This window comes from Anabrus simplex, chromosome 6 (assembly GCF_040414725.1).
Source record: "Anabrus simplex isolate iqAnaSimp1 chromosome 6, ASM4041472v1, whole genome shotgun sequence".
Taxonomy (NCBI): Eukaryota; Metazoa; Arthropoda; class Insecta; order Orthoptera; family Tettigoniidae; genus Anabrus; species Anabrus simplex.
In genome coordinates, this window is record NC_090270.1 from 257601692 (window position 1) to 257621549 (window position 19858).

At 38.7% G+C, this 19858-nt stretch overlaps 1 protein-coding gene across 1 annotated transcript in view; it reads right to left on the reverse strand.

Moving 5' to 3' along the window:
- Positions 1 to 19858, reverse strand: part of LOC136876416 (uncharacterized) — a 574260-nt gene that overhangs the window by 239864 nt on the left and 314538 nt on the right. Inside the window, exons 15-16 of the mRNA XM_067150371.2 lie at positions 19229 to 19322; positions 19092 to 19147 (exon numbers count right to left, since the gene is read on the reverse strand). Coding sequence (XP_067006472.2) covers positions 19092 to 19147; positions 19229 to 19322 — 150 coding nt within the window. The remainder of the gene's footprint in view (positions 1 to 19091; positions 19148 to 19228; positions 19323 to 19858) is intronic.

Below are 19858 nucleotides of genomic sequence, written 5' to 3' on the forward strand. Positions count from 1 at the left end.
TGAAACAGGATATTAATGAAACATTTGGCGCCTTTATATCTAGGTTGCGTCAACAAGTTGTCAATTGTGATTTTAAAGATACCACAACAAAAAAAGAATAGGAAGACATGTTTATTTGTGACCAGTTTGTAGAGAGTTGCAAATCAGCTGAAATTAGAAAGAGAATATTGGAAAAATCGTCTGTCACACTAGATGATTTGGTTGACATTGGACCGCCTCAGAAAAAGATAAGCATGCAGACATCACATTTTAGTAAGGACGACGGTTCTGAGCAAGAGGTGTATAGTATGTCAAATAGGCAGGAATATGGGGCTTCACAAAGAAGTATTTCCAATAGTGGAAAAAACACTTGTGCTCCGCCGAAAACTAGTTATAAAAATAGAGAAGAAAGGAATTTTATCGCTGGGGGAACAAATCACTTAGCAAGTGACCCCCAGTGACCTGCGAGAAACAAAGTTTGCCAGTCTTGTAATTTAACGGGGCACTATCGGAAGTGTTGTAGAACAAAAAAGGACATATACGTTAGAATCGGGGGAGTCCACTGTTGATGACGAAATTTCTTACGTGGGCGACGTCAAATATGAAGTGGTCTTCCCTGTTGTCTCCCGTTTTTTTCTCGTCAATTGTAAGAAAAGTGTAGTCTGAATCACTAATACATCCACGACTTTAAATTAGGTGGCCACTCTAAGACTAATCACAGAGTCAATCAGTGTTTTGAAAATGTAAATTGGGAGTCAAACCCGGGGGAATATTTTGCATTCGCAAGGTCGCAACTCTTTGATAAAAATGGGACAAGGTCACTCCTGAAACCTAATCTAGGTAGTTAAGCCTATTTATAAAATATATACATATTTACAGAGCATAGTTGTAAGAATATTGCTGAATAAGCTGTTGCATATAGAGCAGATTTACAAAAATATTAAGAGTATTGATAGGCCAATAGAGAATTTGAAAAATATACATATCAACATGATGACATTGAGCCATATGAAAACGCAATTTGAGGAGTATCAGAGAGAACAAAAAAGAGAAGTTGTGAAGAATGGAAGAAGCAATAAAGAACAACAGAGAAGAGATGCAGGAAACATTGCGAAGAACAGAAGAAGCAATAAAGAGTAATAGAGAAGAGATGCAGAAGACGAAAGAAGAGCAAGTAGGATTAAGGGAGATGCTAAAGCAGATGAGGGAAGAAGCTAGAAAGCGTGATGAGGAAGCGAAGAGAGAAAGGCAAGAGGAGATGAGAAAGCAAGTAGAGAAACAGAAATAGATGATGGAAGAAATAAGTAAGAGACAAATGGGGGAAATTTGTAAGAAAGCAAGAAATAACTGGAAAACAAGAGGAAAAACAGAAGACAATGATGGAGGAGATGAAACAGGAGATGAAGGAGGAGATGAAGAGAGGTCAATGAGAACAGAGAGAAGAAATGAATAAACACCAGGAGAGGATGGAAGAAATAAGTGGAAGGATGAAGGAAGAGACTGGAAAAATAGGATAGGAAATTATCAAAATCAAAAGTGACATGGACAAATTAAAAGCAGAAATAAGTGAAAAGGAGGAGAAGAACAAAGAGATTCACGAAGAAGTAAATAAAATCAGAGGAGAGTTCATAGAGAGTAGGAACTACTTCCAGCAATTGAAAGAGGACGAAATGAAGAAATTAACAGAGAACATGGCGATGTTAAATATTGATTCACAAGAAAAATGGAAACAGTGTGAAGAGAAGAAGACTCCCAAAAACAGCCAGAAATCACTGAGAAAGTCATCAAAGAAGTAAGAAGAAAATCAGGAGAAACAACAGGAATTCGTCGAAGAAACGAAAGGAGAAGAAAGTCATGAGAATCAACCAGAAATCATTGATGAAATTAGAGGAGAAAATAGTGATGAAGAACAAGAAGTCACCAAAGAGGTGGGAATGAAGAAAGAAGAACATAAAAGTCAACAAGAATTATCACAAGAAAAAGCCGAAGAAGCAGTTGAGAAGCAGGAGGAAAAACTACAGAAGATAATTGAGCAGCCAGAGAAGAAACAAGAGCTACTCGAAGAAGAAGAAGAAGAAGAACGGAAGAACCAGGTATACAAGAAGAATGGCAGCGGAAGCAGCTAAAACAAATAAGAAGACTGGAGGAGAGACAGAGAAAAAGAAGAGAAGTGGAAACGGAAGTAATTCAAGTAGAGATTTTGCAGATGCAGAACTACATAAGTATGCACCAGGCTGACGTGCATGATGAAGAAGTAGTCCACTTATTTGAAACTGACACAGTACTAACCAAGCGATTCGTAAGAGAACTAAAGGTCATTCCAGAAGAATATCAAGTACATTGTTGTGGAGAAAATGAACCAATTCCGAAGGTGAAAATAAAAGCTAGAAGAGAAGAAGACGAACAGAAATGGACGTCAAAATTATCGAAGACGAAGAGAATGCTAATTTATGCATAGATAGAGAGCTATAAAATGTCGAAGATGCAGAGAACAACAAAGTTCATCGTTAATAGAAACACAAATTAATTAATGGGAAACTAAATAAGCAAAGAAAATATAACCATATACTACCTATGGAATGAACGTAGCATAATATCGACAGGAGACAGAAAGAACACCCGCCAGAATATGAAATGGAACAGTGAAAAGTAACATCGTAAATATAAAAACAAAAAATATATATAAATATATCGCCAGCAATATATAAAACGATGCAGGAGGAATAATGTGCCATTTCACTGTTCTCAAAGAAGTTTATCTGGAACGAAAATGGAGTCTAGGCTGTGAGAACGTCAGTAATAAAAGATGCAAGTATTCCTAGATATCAAAAGAATAGTGTTTTCATCAGGTACTTGAGGAGAAGTATAGAAGGCGGTGATAAAGAAAGACGCGAGAAGATTGTTAAAATTTATTATTGCAAAATAACATTCGATTTTCACTGAAGACACACAAGTAAAAAGCCACTCGAGACAGCTAGAGAGGAAGGCTAATCTGAAAGGAAGGAAACTAAAAGTATAAATAACATAATAACTATTGTCTACGGGTTATTGCAACACACCGGCGTTGAAGGATATATTCAGCTCTGTACAATTAAAACTATTCCGGCGGACTGGAAGATTTCCGTATTACTATGTCACAACATCCTAGCCAGACGACGTGTTAGACAACAGAGTTGATTTTAAGAGGCTACATAGTAATAACAACAGTAGCGCAAGACAGAGAAAACGTTATATCGTAGTCAGATTGAAATATTCATAGACACACTGAAAGATTCTAAAGCATTATAAAAGATCATTTTTAAGAAGCGGTACTCGTAAAGTATCAATAGATTATAGCAGGCTGTGTCCATAAGATGATGAAACTAACCATGCTGACGTATTATTCTGTTCTAACTGCGCAAGAGGCCGAAGACATCATGTGCTAAAGAAGTGGAGGCAGAGCTACCTAGGTTATGGCGACACGAGATGACAAATCCAGCCCATGGCGACCAGCAAAGACCCGAGACTGTCCCAGATGTTCCCAAATGAACGAGGGGAATGCCGTGAACTAAGCCCCGCATGTCTAACTACCAGGACATGTGACGACAACGATGGAGCTGGAGGAAAGATATGTCATTATATTCATTAATGTAAATGATATTTGTTTTCTTTTGGAAAGTGCTATTCTATATTTTTATTTTCATTTATCGAAAGATGAACAAAGTGCTATCTTTAATATTTCCAAAGGAGTGATGTTACATGAGAAGACAACTCCTGTAGATATGTTAGAGGTTATTAGGAAATCATCTAACATGAATGTCAAACCCATTAATGTAGGAAGTGGTTAACCAGTGATAATTTAATATTCCGTTCGCAATGCTGTCAATATTGAGTGAGAGGAGGTTAAGTTAGTTTCAATGTGAATACAATACGACATTGTGGTAAATACCAGGCTTACGTTAGAACATGTGGCGTGAAGTTAAGCTGAAATGAGATCGTGTATAGGATTTGGTAATTTGCTAGTGAGATATGGTGATATTTTATGGAATTTTAGAAAGATTGAGAACATAATAGAATAATCAAGTGGATGGCCAATGAACTGATATGTTTATTGTAATGTAGGGTGTAATATGAGATGAGTAATGTGAAATGAATGATTTATATGCGAGTAATGGTAAGAGATTATGATGAATAATGTTGGTGATGATTATTGTTTCGTCGTAAATGAAGTTATGGATTATTTTAGCGATGATATTATTTCAATTTACATATTTTGAGAAGGAGGATGGTTATAATTTGTTCTCAATTGCCCGTTAATCCTTGGATAAGCCATATATAGCACTAATTACGATCGAAATAATGTTCTTATGTTGACACTTACCTAGTGGATCATCAAGTAATTCCTGATAACAGGAGTAGCAGAGAATTAGCCTATATTTACATGATTCTTCTGACCACAAGTATTCTCACTTAGATTAGGAAAGCTAGGAAGCTTTTTTTACTGCGTTAAATCGATATCACTGGTAACTTTTCTTCATAACTGAAGGCTATTAGTAATTGATAGGGTCTTCTTACAAGCTAGATCACCTGATATCAAGCATAATCTAGTTGAATGATTGTCAAATATGGACGATAGCACAGTAACACAACATATATAATCACTATATAAGCACTTAAACTAATTTTTAAGATTAATAGTTACCTCAAGTGAACAATTTGAGTAAATATTGGTCATGATATTTCAGTCATGTTATTGTTAAGGTAATAATGACTTAATGAATTATCTTTCTCTCCATATGAAACGTTATAGCAAGAGTTTTGAAATGATGGAAAGGTGTGATACATGTGAACCATGTTAAATATTTGAATTATTTATTATAATCGAGAAAATATTTCTTCACAGCAAGGTTATTGTCGATAACTGAGTATGAACAATTACAGTCAAGTGAATCTATCGCACCTTGATGTGATTAATGAATATTTGAACGAAAGCAAGTAAGATTTTCAGGAACAATTTCATGAAATGCTTGATATAAGGTGAAAGATGTGATTTTAATTTCATTTTCAACTCATTTAGCTCAGTGAATCTGCATCAGACACATTTTATACTTCTTAATCGATACTGTAAATACTGTAATTACATTTATTTTTCTTATATTCAGTTGGAGGCCTCTGATTTTAAGACATTTTAAAGATTAATTGTGTACCGGGCGGTACACCTCCACTCCGCTAATTTAAAATTTGCGCCAGTTGAAACTCCTCTGCTGGAGGAAGTCTGAACTTTATCTACGCTATTAATTCTCTACTTTCTCAGAAGATGTCACCACGTGGAAAATTTTGAGTTTTTGAACTGTGTCATTTTTGATGTGGTTTTGTTTCGCTTGAAGTAAGAAGTGTGAACTTTCTCTTCTAGAGGACACTACTGAAGATCAACAATAGTGCAACCTAGTGCGGAGTCAAAGAACTATTTTGTTGGAGAAATTTTTATTTCAAATGTTTGTTCTTTGCTAAATTTTTTTCAGTCTTTGTTTAAGTTGGCAATATTTACCCCTTCTTTCCCCTTGTTTTAAATCTAGCCTATCCCGAATTTCTTGAATTAATTTTCCACCAATTATGTGTTTCTTCTTAGTATTGTGTAGGGGGTTTATTGATCTACCAATAAAATCATCGCGGGAGGGTGTTTTCATTCCCCTAACGCCTAGAACCTTCTGCGAGAGTATTTAAACTGCTGATTTTAGGGTCTCCGGGCCACTTCTGTTCCATCTTTCAGTGTATAAAGTACATAGCAGGAGGCGGGAAGCGCCTCTTTCCTCGGCAGCGGTCATCAATAAGGTAATGGCCGATTAATAAATTCTTTCTTTGCTAGCTCAGCAGTTTAACTCTCGGGGCGGGTGCGAAGCGTTCCTCCATGTAACCTTTTCCTAAAATGAACGATCTTTTCTTCTATTCTCTTTTAAGCTGCATATTGGGATAGAGAGTGCTAACCCTCTCGAGCTCCCACTCACATTGTCTTGAGGTGAACTTATTTTCTCAACCTATTCTTCGTTAATGTAAAACAAATTGCTCTTTTCTAAAGTCACCTCGGTAGTATGGGATTAGCCCTTGCATTAGTGGCCTAGAGCCAGATTAGGTTTTTAAAAACAAGTGTATTAGGAGTGCAAGATCGCCTCCTCTCAAATTGTTATTTTAGAGGTCATGTAATTGCCCATTTTTATTTAATAGACCTCAGTAGGTTGGGTATTTTACCCCTGTGTCTATGTCCAGTGAGGACAACTTGAAGGTGGAGTTTGGTGTGGCCTGGGAGAGGCTTAAATTTTGAGAGCGAGTGGCTCTTTTGAAAATTGAGTGTTGTATGCCTCGTGGAGGCTTTTCTGTGTAATTTGGAGCAAGGGCTCCTAGGTATGAATGGGGTTTTCTGCCCCTCTGTTAAAACTCGTGTTTGGGGTAAAACTGAGCTGATCGCCCAAGCAGTGTAAAATCAGGGCGCGAAGCCCAATTCCTGTAAATATTGTAACTACCCTTTTTGATTTGCTACTTCGTACCTGCCATGCTTGTTATTTCTTTGTTTTAAAAAAGAAAATATAACCTTGTTAAATTTTAAATTAATTTTGCTTTCGTAGCTGGAGACCTATTCACACCCGCACCTTCTTTCACCTCTACCTACCACGGAAAACTCCGTAACAAGTGGTAGCAGAGCGTGGTTGAATGGGTCTCAATTTAGCCCCTTTTGACGGCTAAACATTGTTTGTTCCGAACTCTAACTATTTTCCCAGTTGCTGGAATTTTTTGAGTTTTTCAAAATTGTTCTGTCACCATGCCCGGCCCTCGCGATGTTCTCCATCTTAACTATTTGCGCAAGGAGGAGTTGATCTATGAATTGACTATTAGAAATGTACGATCTGGAGGCACGGTTGCAGTAGACACAAACAAGCTTAGAGAGTCCCTAGATTTGCCCATTTCCATCCCCAATTTGGGAGAAAAAGAAATTGACGACTCTCTTTCCACGATCACGGAGAATATTACTGGGCTAGCTTCTGTAGTTAGTTTTTTTGATGAAAATGATCCTTCTCCTAATCAAATTAAGCGTGTGCAAGCTAGGCTATATCATTTTTCGAATAGGGTTAACGATCTGTTGTCTCTAAAGTTGAATGACGTTCAGAAGAAGGAAGCTAGTACGTTGCTAGAAAATATGTCTGAATTATCTAGCAAGGTCACTCAATTGTTAACAGGGAAGGTTCCTCCCAAAAGCGATCTACCCACCACAGTGAATGCAGGTAGTGAGGAAGCGCCTCCCAAGGGAGAAGTTAATAGGATAACCGTTGCTGCTCAAACTATCCCTGCCCCATTGGACAACGAATCTGAACGTCGTGCATCATTGAGTAACATCCGTTCTGAATTAAATTCCTTGCCATTGAAACCTTTACCTACTATGTCACCCGGGTTTAGCAGCTTGCCTCATCCATTGGCAATGTTGCTCAGAGGTATCTCTAAGTTTTCCGTTAATACCACCAGTGATGTAATTTCTTTTTTAAGATTTCTAGTTGAATTTCAGGATCATGCCCTTGTGTTTTCTCTTTCTCCATGTCAAATTTTGCAAATTATCTATCCGTATGCTATTGGTATTCTCTCAGATAAAATCGTAAGAGCCACTGCCGAGCAATCATCTATTGAGGATTTCCATGCCCATTTGCTAGCTAACTTCATCCCGGCTAGGGCCAGGTCCTCCCTTATTCAGAAGTACTATTACCGTGTACAACGCTTGGATGAAAACTTGGCTGATTTCATACAGGACATTAAGTTTTATACTAGGGTGTTTGCTCTTCATTTCCCTGAGGATCAGATTGTACAAGCTATTGTGGAAGGGATTTCACCACCCTACAGGTCATATTTGTGTTTCGCGGCGTGTCCGCAAACTTTCTCTGAACTTGAAGCATTGGCCGTCTCAGTGGAAGGAGTTAGATACGCCGATTCTTTGCGTGTCGCGAAAGAACCCCCGCCTTCCTTTAGTAATACTCGGCCTCCACCTCGCCGACCAGTCAATCCCCGTAAATGTTATGCTTGCGGGTCGCCTGACCATCTGCGCAACAAGTGTCCACTGATCAAGTCAAGTGGGACAAGGAATGGAGCTGGGTCATCACAAGGCTGTTTTAAATGTGAGGCTTTCTCACATATCGCCAAGAATTGTCCCAATTCGAATAGCACCCCCTCCTGCTCAACTTCTGGTGCAAATTCCACCTATGCCAATAATAAAAAGTGACTAGTGGCTTCGGCTGAGTCGACTAATCCATCTTCCCGAGACTCAGCCCCGGGTAAACAGGTTGTAAATTCAGGGAACGAGCAATTTTTAAATTCATCTTTTGAAGGTCCCAAAGAGTGTCTTAGGATTGCGGCGGATTCCCCCGCACCGGTCCCCTTTCTCAAAATTGAGTTAAATAACGAGCCTATAACAGCTCTCTTAGATTCAGGTAGTGTTTGTTCTATTATTTCGGCTGATTGGTATTCAAAATTGAAATCTGTTTGTAAGCTTCCTAACTATTGTTTGTCGGCGATCCAATACGTTTCGGCTAATTCCTCTCCATTAGAAATTCTCGGTTCCTTATATGTCAAAATTCGTATTTTTCAATTCACATGGAAAGTTAAATTGTTTGTGGCCAAGCATTTGTCTTGCCCCATTATATTGGGAGCGGACTTTATTTCTCACACTGGTCTTGTGCTCGATCTTCAGAGTAGGTCTTGCACTTTCAAATTTGCCTCTAATTGTAATATCCCTCTATTAAAGTGTAATTCTGCAACATGTTCTTCTATTTCGCCTACCCAGGATGAGATGTTGTTAGACCTTAGACATCTACCTGAGGAGCAGGCTGATAGTATTCGCAAATTGTGTCAGTCGTTTCCCGAGGTGTTCTCTGATACTCTTGGTGTTACTGACCTTATTGAATACAAAATTGAGGTCACCGATTCGATTCCTGTCCGTTTTCCACCTTATAGGCTATCTCCACCTAAAATGAAGGCTCTAAAAGAAATCATCGATCAGATGTTGAAGGACAGTATTATTAGGCCCTCTAAGTCAGCGTATTCTTCGCCTATTTTTCTAGTCCCGAAACCCCAAGGAGGCTTCAGGCCTGTCATTGATTACAGGGCTCTCAATCGGAAGGTGGTGTTACAATCTGTGCCCCTTCCCGACCTTCATTCTTGTTTTTCATGGTTTCGTAAGGCCAAGTTCTTTACTATCTTGGACTTGAATCAGGCCTATAATCAAATTCCCCTTGCCGAAGAGTCTAAACATCTTACAGCGTTTGCCACGGACTGGAATTTATACGAATACAACCGCGTGCCTTTCGGGCTCCCCACGGGAGCAGCTGTACTCACTAGGCTCCTAGATAGGGTCTTCTCCGACATCAAATTTGAGTACTTATATCACTACTTGGACGATGTCGTCGTATTTTCAGAGACTTTTGAAGAACATCTAGATCATCTGCGAGAAGTTCTCGATCGCCTTCGTAAGGCTGGGTTAACTGTTAAGTTGTCCAAGGTTGCCTTTGCTAAGCCCTCTATGTCTTTCCTAGGGCATATTGTGTCACCGGATGGCGTAGCAGTCGATCATTCTAGAACACAGGCCATCCGTGATTTTAAACCTCCCAAGGACATTGAAGGTATCGCCAGGTTCATTGGTATGGTGAATTTCTTCAGGAAGTTTATTCCTAACTTCGCTAATAGAGCGGCGCCCTTAAACCTTCTTCGTAGGAAAGGCATCAAATTCGAGTGGGGACCTTCTCAACAAGCCGCTTTTGAAGACCTTAAATTAGCTCTTTGTAATGCCCCTGTACTTGCTATGCCTGATTTCTCGAAGAAATTCATCGTCCAAACCGACGCGTCGTCGTCAGCAGTAGCGGCAGTCCTTCTTCAAGAGACTGAACTAGGGAGGCGACCCATCGCCTATGCATCTAGGACCTTGTCGGCTCAAGAAGCCAAGTATTCCATATATGAGCTCGAAGGTTTGGCAGTCTTATTCGCCTTAGAGAAGTTCCGTCTCTATCTGGAACATGTCAAATTCGACCTGGAGACAGATAATCAAGCCTTAAGCTGGGTCTTAGGTAGGCCGCGTCGTACTGGTCGTATAGCCCGCTGGGCCATCCGTATTTCTGCCTTCCAGTTTGATGTTAGACATATCAGAGGTACCGAAAATGTTGTTGCTGAAGGACTCAGCCGTATGTTTTCTAACGACGTCGAGACCCACGAACCGGTCGACAGTTCATCACCTTCCGAGTCCATACTATCTAAGGTTAATGCCATCCTAACAGATGTTCCCATGCTCTTTAGGGATATCGAGAAATACCAACGTGAAGATCCGACGCTGGCTCCGATAATGGAAACCCTTTCTTCTGGGGAACATGTTGTCCCTTATGTTCTGAGGAATGGTGTTCTATGTTGCCCTTCGAGGCATGATAAGATGATGAAAGTTGTTGTTCCAGCGGTTCTTGTACCTATGATCTTCAAGTATTATCATGAGACCCCATTAGGAGGGCATCTTGGTATCTTTAAAACTCGTGAAAAGATTCGTGAAATGTTCATCTGGAAAGGTATGGACGGTGAAATCCGTGAACTAGTAAAGGCTTGTAAATCCTGTTTGCTTAGTAAACCGACCATGTCCACCAAGGTAGGCCTCTTGTCTTCTCAGCAAGCGTCGCGCCCCATGGAACGCCTGTATATTGATTATGTAGGACCATTCCCCCAGTCAAAGGGTAATGCCAACAAGTTCATCCTTGTGTGCGTAGATGGTTTTACCAGATTTTCTTGGTTATTTCCGACTAAGCTGGCTACCGCTCAGTCTACCATTACTTGCTTAAATTCTATTTTTGCTTCTTTTGGTCCGTGCCAATATATTGTATCTGATAATGCTAAGGCTTTTACATCTAACTTATTTCGTAAATTCTGTTTTGACTTATCCATCTCTCATGTAACTACTTCTGCTTATTACCCTCAACCATCTCTGGCTGAACGGGTTAATCGTAATCTCAGGTCCGCACTTATTGCCTATCATTATGAAGATCATTCCAGGTGGGACACGTCCCTGCATTGGTTAGCTTTTGCTTTGAATTCGGCGGTTCATGAATCTCATAAGTTCACTCCAGCTTCCTTGATGTTCAAGTTTGTTCCCAACACGCCGCTCTCTAACCTTTGGTCTCTGAGTGACATTCTACCCGAGACAATAGATCCGGATAATATTAAAGATCTTTGGAAGAAGGCTAAAGCCAATCTTAAGGTATCTCATGAAAAGGTTAGGGAAAAGTATGATCGTGGACGGAGACCCACCACTTTGAAGGTAGGTGACCAGGTGATGGTCAAGAATTTTGTTCCCGCGGGCAAGCTTGCCCCCAGATTTCATGGGCCATGCATCATTCTCGATTTTCTTACGCCGGTTACATTGTTAGTAAGCAATCCAGCCACCGAGAGGATATTTAGGGTTCACCTGTCCCAGGTGAAACCGGTGTAAATTTTGTGTCAACTTGCTTCATATAATTTGATAGGAATATGAAGGTTATATTTTTTTTGAGTTCCACTCTTAAGGCATTCTGCTCCTTCTATTTTATTTTATATGTAAGCATTTCTGTGAAACCTCCCCCGATTTGTTAAACTGCCATGCTTGTTATTTCTTTGTTTTAAAAAAGAAAATATAAACTTGTTAAATTTTAAATTAATTTTGCTTTCGTAGCTGGAGACCTATTCACACCCGCACCTTCTTTCACCTCTACCTACCACGGAAAACTCCGTAACAAATTGCTATAATTTCCTGATGGATACAGTACTTTTGCATCCATCTCTTGGCACAGGCCAGAGTAAAGTGTAGCTTCCACTGAAGTCCCAGTCAATATCCATGACTGTGACAATATGGAAGTTGCTGAGGTATGGGTAGTGCTGAGTAATGACATTCAGAGCATGACTAGTGCATCTGAGTGTTATGAAAGGTGCTGCTCATAGGGTCAGTCGTGCTGCAATAGTACTTTCTGACCCATTGAGGAAAGCAATGGCAAACTATCTCACTCCTCATCTTGCCTAGTACGCCTCATTTTGGTGCTGCCATTGGTTTTTGGGGTTTCCTTATAACCACATAACCTTTGGTGGTGCTATTTGAGGATCCAACCAGCCTCTGGGCTGATGACCTAACAGACAGACAATTGATGAGATATAGAGTTAATTGCCTATTATTTATCTTTACAATGCATAATTCATAATATACAAACTATTTTTTCTCAGATTCTACTTTATTTTCAAATAAATATCATCTTGTGAAACTTAATTATTCTCTTAATGACTTCTTAGAATAAGCATTTAATTGTAAGTGATGATTACTTATGTATTATTGTGAGTTATGCAGAAACTAACCGGATTACGTGCAGAACACATCCACTTCGTAGGTTAGGCTTATCTGTTAGTATAGCCCGGTGATCCTTTTTTTCTCGGTGCGGGACCCATAGCCCATAAATCTGATGTACTGAGAACTTGATATCCTATTCGAGCTAGCTTGGATCTCGCGCGACTCGACTTGGACGCGGGAACGGCGCAATATATATATATATATTTCATCATTTAAATGTGAATACTAAATACTGGACATACCTGAACTGTAGGAACATGTGAATTCTCATCCTTCAACATGGTGATCACATTACAACTAATTGTTGTTCAACACACCAGTAACTGACTTAGCCCTCTTCAGAAACTTGGAACTAAATTGCATGCTATGTGTAATTGATAAAATAGCAAGCATCATCTTAGAGAGTCTGTCATATTAAAGTACACCATCAGCTGATTTCATCTGACCTACCAATGCCCACTGAACATCAATTCTTCCTTTTGCCAGGTCTGTTTCTTTGAGCTGAAAGTTACAGAACTGGGAGTGCAGAATATCAGTTTCACTAGTCAAAATGTTCGGAAACTTGTTAATGAAAAATCTAAGGCTAGAAAACAATGCCTTACTTATAGCAGAAATATTTGCAACTTCTGCATTAATTAAATGATAATAGATCCACTGACGCACAAACTATACTAGATAAACTTAAAACTTTAGACCCCCAAATTAAGTTCACTACAGAAACCGAAAATAACCGTACACTAAATTACTTAGACTTGACAATAACCAGACACAACAACCACTTATCTTACAAGATCTACAGGAAACCCACACACACCTTAAATACCATAAAAAATGACTCCATAAATCCCAATACACACAAAAGAACAGCCTATTATAGTATGATACATAGAGCTTTCAACATCCCAATGACAGTAGAAGACCAAAATAATGAATTGAAATTAATCCATGACATAGCTAAACATAACAGATATAGCAAAGAAATGGTCAACAAAATCATTCACAAAATAAAATCCCAACCTAAAACTAAATTAACTAAAACAGCCAAACCCAAAAAAAGATTACGCTCTATTTACCTTTAACAACACCCATAGATATACCATAACTAATATTTTCAAGAAGCACAACATGAAAATAGCATTCAAAACCACACTCAACAGCACCAACATTATACATAACACTAAAAGAGTCAATAATAATAACAAATAGAACCAATCAGGTGTCTACCGTATCAAATGTAACAACTGTGACACAAGTTATATTGGACGTACAGGCAGAAACTTCACCATTCGCTATAATGAACATACAAATGCAGTAGAACATAACCATTTCTCATCAATAGGCCAACATGTAGAAGAATCTAAGCATAGCTTCACAGACATCAATAATGATATGACGATACTAAACAAACTCTAAGGGCCCCCTGCTCAACATAACCGAAGATTTCTATATTTCTTTGGACCAATAAGCTAATCCTAATCATAACATTAACGATATTACAGAGAAAACCAGCATCATTTTTTATAAAACCATTCCAGCATTAAAGAATGATTACCTCAAAATCGTAAACACATGCTCTAACAAACCAACGAATCACAAGCCTGACCCCGCCCCTACTTCCCCAATAGTCACTCCTTCTTCCCCTCCCCCTACTTACCCCTCCACAGCTAACATGAGCCCCAGACGCACTCGTAGTAGAACACAGCAAGCCTTCAGACATATTGGTACAAGACCTCCACAACAACAATAGTAAGTACTCTTTCCATATACACACCAGGCATTCCTTCATACATACAGTATACTTACATTAGCTTATCTTTACAGACTACACCACAAACGAACATAGACAAGAGAGGTGTTGCCACCAACAGCTTCTAAATTCAAACTCAAGACCTGCAGTTTATTATATTAAAATTTACTGGAGTACATCACAGTTGGATTATATAACACAAAATTTTTTCATGACGAAGGTTCATGCTAACATGACACATATCAGCCTCAGAACATTCTCGAAGATTACCTCACACAGCTAAACCAACATGACATAGAAGCAAAGGAACCACATAGAAGATAGAAGAATGGAATGTAAGCAACATGAACTTTTAATAAGCATTTTAATGTGTTAACACTTTTTAAGTGTTTTATATTGTGACCCATATGTTTTAATGTGTTCTGTATACTCATGTTCTAACTTATAGTAACTTTTTACCGTTGACAACAAATATTTTAACTTCATACTACTGTATACTGCATTTCCATCCCCTATTAGACATCCGGATGTCTAACACAATAACAACTTGTGATTTTGTCTAATGGCTGGAAACTAATCATGTACTAGCTGATGATGGCCGTTAAGGGCCGAAACCGGTACTAGTGACAGATACCTCCTGCTACAATGGTGAGTGTCAATAAAAGGATTGTTCACGTCATTTAAATCGCTATTTATTCTGTACACGTTTATAATCTCTTTAAATTTCCCTCCCAGCAGCAGTCTTTCTTTCCGCATCCTTTAGCCCCATCTTAGACACACCTCCTCTCCTTCATCCCCCTCCTCTCCCTATCTACTCCTTTGTTTACATTGCCTGCTTCCTACGACAAGTCAGTGCTTGTTCCCTATCCACTCCTTTGAATACAGTGGAACCTCAATTCTCCATTTTTGGAGGGACCACGGGGGAAAAAAAAAAAAAAAAAAAGGTACAACACGGAAAAACTGAAAATCTGGGAACGAATGAACCATCAACAATTTGGCTAAACATCACAAAATGAAATATGTATACTTATAATCTTACAAACGCCCCTAAACCAAACCAAACTACAACCCCAATGGGCCATACCAAACGACCGCTCTCGGTCGGAAGGCCTGCAGATTATGAGGTGACGCATTGTCAGTGTGACGAATCCTCTCGGCCGTTATTCCTGGCTCTCTAGACTGGGGTCGGCATATCACCATTAAATAGCTCCTCAATTAAAGGTACCGTAATTGTAGAATGACTGAACCTGGGCCCCCCAGGTGAGAGGCAGGCAAGTGAGACTGCAGGGCTGGCTTCAAACGTTTATTACCGGTACACAACTTAAAAATCTCTAAACTTTACGTTCAGTTGTACTGGGGAAACTTTGTCAGTTTCCTCTGAAAACTTTGTCAGATTCCTTTGAAAACTTCTTTCAGTTCAGCAACTTTGATCAGCCAAACACTTCGAATAATCCAATACCCGTAACGCCAAGCCAAACAATCGACCATAAGAAGTTTTTCATTCTCTAATCTATTAAATCACATTAGATACAAAAGCGTCCAGCATGATGGCAAAATCCTTTTTTCAAAATCTTCCATTGTAATTTGGTTACCGGTATACTGTTCCTAGTCCATTTATGGAAATCTTATACAGCGTAAATTAGGCCTACATCGACTTTTAAAGGTTAAGTTGAACTCGAGAATATGGTTACGAAAGTATCAATCTTCAAGTTCGCGAATGCATTATATTTAGTTCTGCCTGTCACTAATCACAATCAAATTGAATAGAGAAAAAATATCATTAACACTTCCAAAATTACGATTATTCGCGACCTTGAGCTCAGCTGGAAAGCCCGCTCGCTGTACAAGTTGGTACGAGTGCGAAAGGATACAAACTTATAAAATATAAGATGCGCAAATAAAATACTGCAGCTTTTATAACATTTTAACACAAAAACATGAAATTTCCAGTCTTATATTAGGAACAAAACAGTAATAGGCAATCCCAAAACCTACCATAGTTTTATGTATGTAAGGTGCAACATCTGTTCTGGTCTCGATAACATAATCGTATTACATGTTATAAATCTCATTTTTGGTCCGTATTGAAAATCTACAGTTCAAATATAATAAATGTATTATTTAATCCACCTGTTCAATACTTTAATTTCTACTTATAGTGGTTACATAAACAGACTATCAGTTAAATGGGACATGTTTCGCCCTTAATTTAGGGCATCTTCAGCCTAAAAACAATCTTCAAGAGTACACCTTATATTAATATGGAAGCTAAAAGTTTAAACACAGGCAATCAACTTTATTGAAGCTCTCTGAAGAAAAAACTGGCAGCATTATCAAAATGAAAAATGTTACTTTTTAAACACATATCAAACTTCATAACACAGCTCATGAGCACATCACACAATTTTAATGTATAAGTTTTGTCACTGTTTTATGTATATATACAGACTCTAATGCTTTGTCAGTTTTTAGCTCTAAGTGGCTTAGGATGATCACTATACTATTGAAACTAGTCCCACAACGTGATACAGTCGACTCTCGATAATATGACACTCGTTAATTTGAATCTCTCGATGATTTGAAGTTTTCTCCTTGTCCCTTGAAAAATACTCGATAAATTGAAAAAAAAAAATCAATGTTATTTGGTCCCCTCGGTAATTTGAAGTTGTAGGAATGGCATCATGCTCGCCGGCATTCTGTAATTTGAAGTCGGGCTTCTCTACTCTCCATAATTTGAAGTCGGTGATTACAGTATGTATTGTTATCGTGCACAGACCTGTCGTTTGTTTACATCAATAACGAGATGTATGAGTGAGTTTGCAGTCGTGAGTCTTCTTTCAAACGTTAAAGTGTGGTACAGTATGTTAACATTCGATTTGTGTAATTTTTAAGCATCACAATGAGTTCAAGAAAGAATAAGTGTCTTTCCATAAGTGAAAAAAAGTGTGTGATTCAAGCTGTGGAGGATGGACAATTAAAAAAACATGTCGCCAAACAGTTCGGTATTTTACCATCAACATTGTCGATGATTTTGGAAAATAAAGATCGCGTCACCGAAAGTGCCTTAAGTGCGAGTAGAAAAAGGTCACATCAGGGTGAATTTCCCCGTCTTGAAGAGTGCTTGTTAGTGGATTCGTCAGTGTAGAGGACAAAACGTTTCCCCGGGCGGTTTCATGTTGAAGGAAAAAGTCTTTTGCGCAGTCTCACAGGATTAAAGGATTTGCAGCAAGTGAGGGGTGGCTTTCAAATTTCAAAAACCAACACACCATCACATTTAAAAAGATCTGCAGAGAGAGCGCCAGCGTGGATAGTTCCATTTGTTCCGAATGGATTGACGAACAAAATGAACTTTTGAATGGCTATGACCCAAGGAACATATTCAACACAGACGAAACCGGGCTTTTTTATAAATGTCTTCCTGATCGCACCCTGACGTTCAAAGACGAGAAGTGTCACAGACGAAACCGGGCTTTTTTATAAATGTCTTCCTGATCGCACCCTGACGTTCAAAGACGAGAAGTGTCATGGAGGGAAACTGAGCAAGGAAAGAATAACTGTCCTTCTAGCATGTAACATGGACAGATCTCAAAAGTGGAAACCACTCATTATAGGGAAATCTGCCAAACCACGCTGCTTCAAAAGGAATAAAATCATTGCCCACAGCTTATCGGTCAAACAAAAAAGCATGGATGACGACATAGTTGTTTAATGAATGGCTGACCTCGGTTAACAGTGACACGAAAAAGGAAAAACGCAAAATCTTGCTGTTTTTGGACCACTGCACCGTGCATAATAACCCACCACCATTAGACCATGTAAAATTGATTTTCTTTCCACCCAACACGACATCAAGACTGCAACCATTAGACCAAGGCATTATTCAAAATTTAAAAACTCTCTACCGCAGAGAAATTGTTTCTCTTATGCTGGATAGCATCGAAAAAGGTGAGAAGGCGAACATAACAGTTTTGACCGCTATAATCATGATTGATAAGGTCTGAAAAAATGTCAACCCTATCACCATTTATAACTGCCTCAAAAAGTGCGGGTTTGAACAAACCGAAAATGTAGAACAGTCATCAGAGCCGCCAAAATTTATGAATTTTGACTCAGGATGGGGACATCTACCTAACTGTGGAGAGTTAACGTTTGAGGATTACGTTCAAGTTGATGATGACATCGGTGTCCACGGTGCCCTAACCGATGCTGAACTGTTGGATTTAGCCTCTCTGGATGAGGACGAGGAAGAAAACGAAGAAGAACAACCGCCAATTCCAGTCACATTGAGCGAGGCAAAGACAGCTCTTACTACCCTACGCTCCTACGCCCTCAGAATGGACACAAGTGATCGAAAATTCATTGGACCATGATAGACGAAAGTCGCTCACTCAAAAGAAAATTACGGACTTTTTTTCAAAATGAATATTTCTGTATGAACATTCAAATGAACATTTCTGTATGAACATTTCATAATTGTACAAATGTTGTGAAAGAAATGAGTAAGTATAAGTAAAACTCTTGTTTATTTGAATTTTTCCCTCCCTCCCTCTTGGTTACTTGAACTGCTATTATTTTGAACTCTCGGTAAATTGAACTTTTTCTCTGGTCCCTTGAGTTTCAAATTATCGAGAGTCGACTGTATATATAAATAGTCACACGTAATAAATATGTATTTATTAGGTGGAATCCTTATTTCTAATTATTGTAATTGTATCAATACAGACCAAAATGAAGATAACTGCATACGTTAAAATGGCGTAAGCACAGAAGTTATGTGAAAAGAAAATTCATTAAATAATTTGCAATATCAACAAAACTCTGATATTAAGTTTAACAGTGGATAAGCATTGATGATTATCATTCACTTGCTATTGCTTACATAAAGACTTCCTCTTATGATCTCCTGAAATGACATTACTCTTAGAGTTCATCTTTATTCCTCTGCAACAAAAACTAATAACTCGGAAATAAATCATTCATAATACCAATTATGACTAAACTTAAACTCACTCGATTGACTTGGTTGGGAAGATTGGTAATGATGACTTTGTCAACGTGCTGCACTCCTGGGAAGAGAAAATAACAGAAGTCAGAAATGAAAACACACAATATGTAAATGAGAAAAGTGAAGGTAATCTTCACTTTACCTCCACTAGCCCACGGTCTGACTTTTATGACACGACCACGAAAGTTGATTCCATCCAGGGCTAATGCAGCATTTGCTTCCTGGATTGAGTTGAACTGAAACAAAAGTCAAATATTTAATATCAATCCTTTCTACTAATAGAATTAAACAAATATAGAATACAGTATATACAATATACAATTAACCAAAAATAGAAAATGTGGAAAGGTACCTTAATAATAACAATAAGAAAAATAATGTTAGTTATGTCAGGCAAAGAGCAATCCTGACACCATCTGTGATAATAGATAGTACTACCTGCAACTGTCTGGACAAGGTTCAGACAGCCAGGACAAACGTGACAAACTGTGGGAAAACCAATGGCTAAGGGCAAAGGAGTTCTTCCTTAGGAGGGCTGATGAAGCCTTTGTGCAGGAAATGACATAATTTCATCGAAGTGTAGATGCGGCAGGGGACTCCCAAAGGCTAAGGCAGATTACCCTGACAGAAAACCCTCTGCAGCATTAGGTTTAGCAAGCCAACTGCACCGAGGCAAATGAATGTTGCTTTCAAAACTAAAAAAAAACCTAGGTTGTAAAACTCTTCAAGCAGCTCACAGCCAACGACCCACAGCTCATCTGAGGTGCAGGAA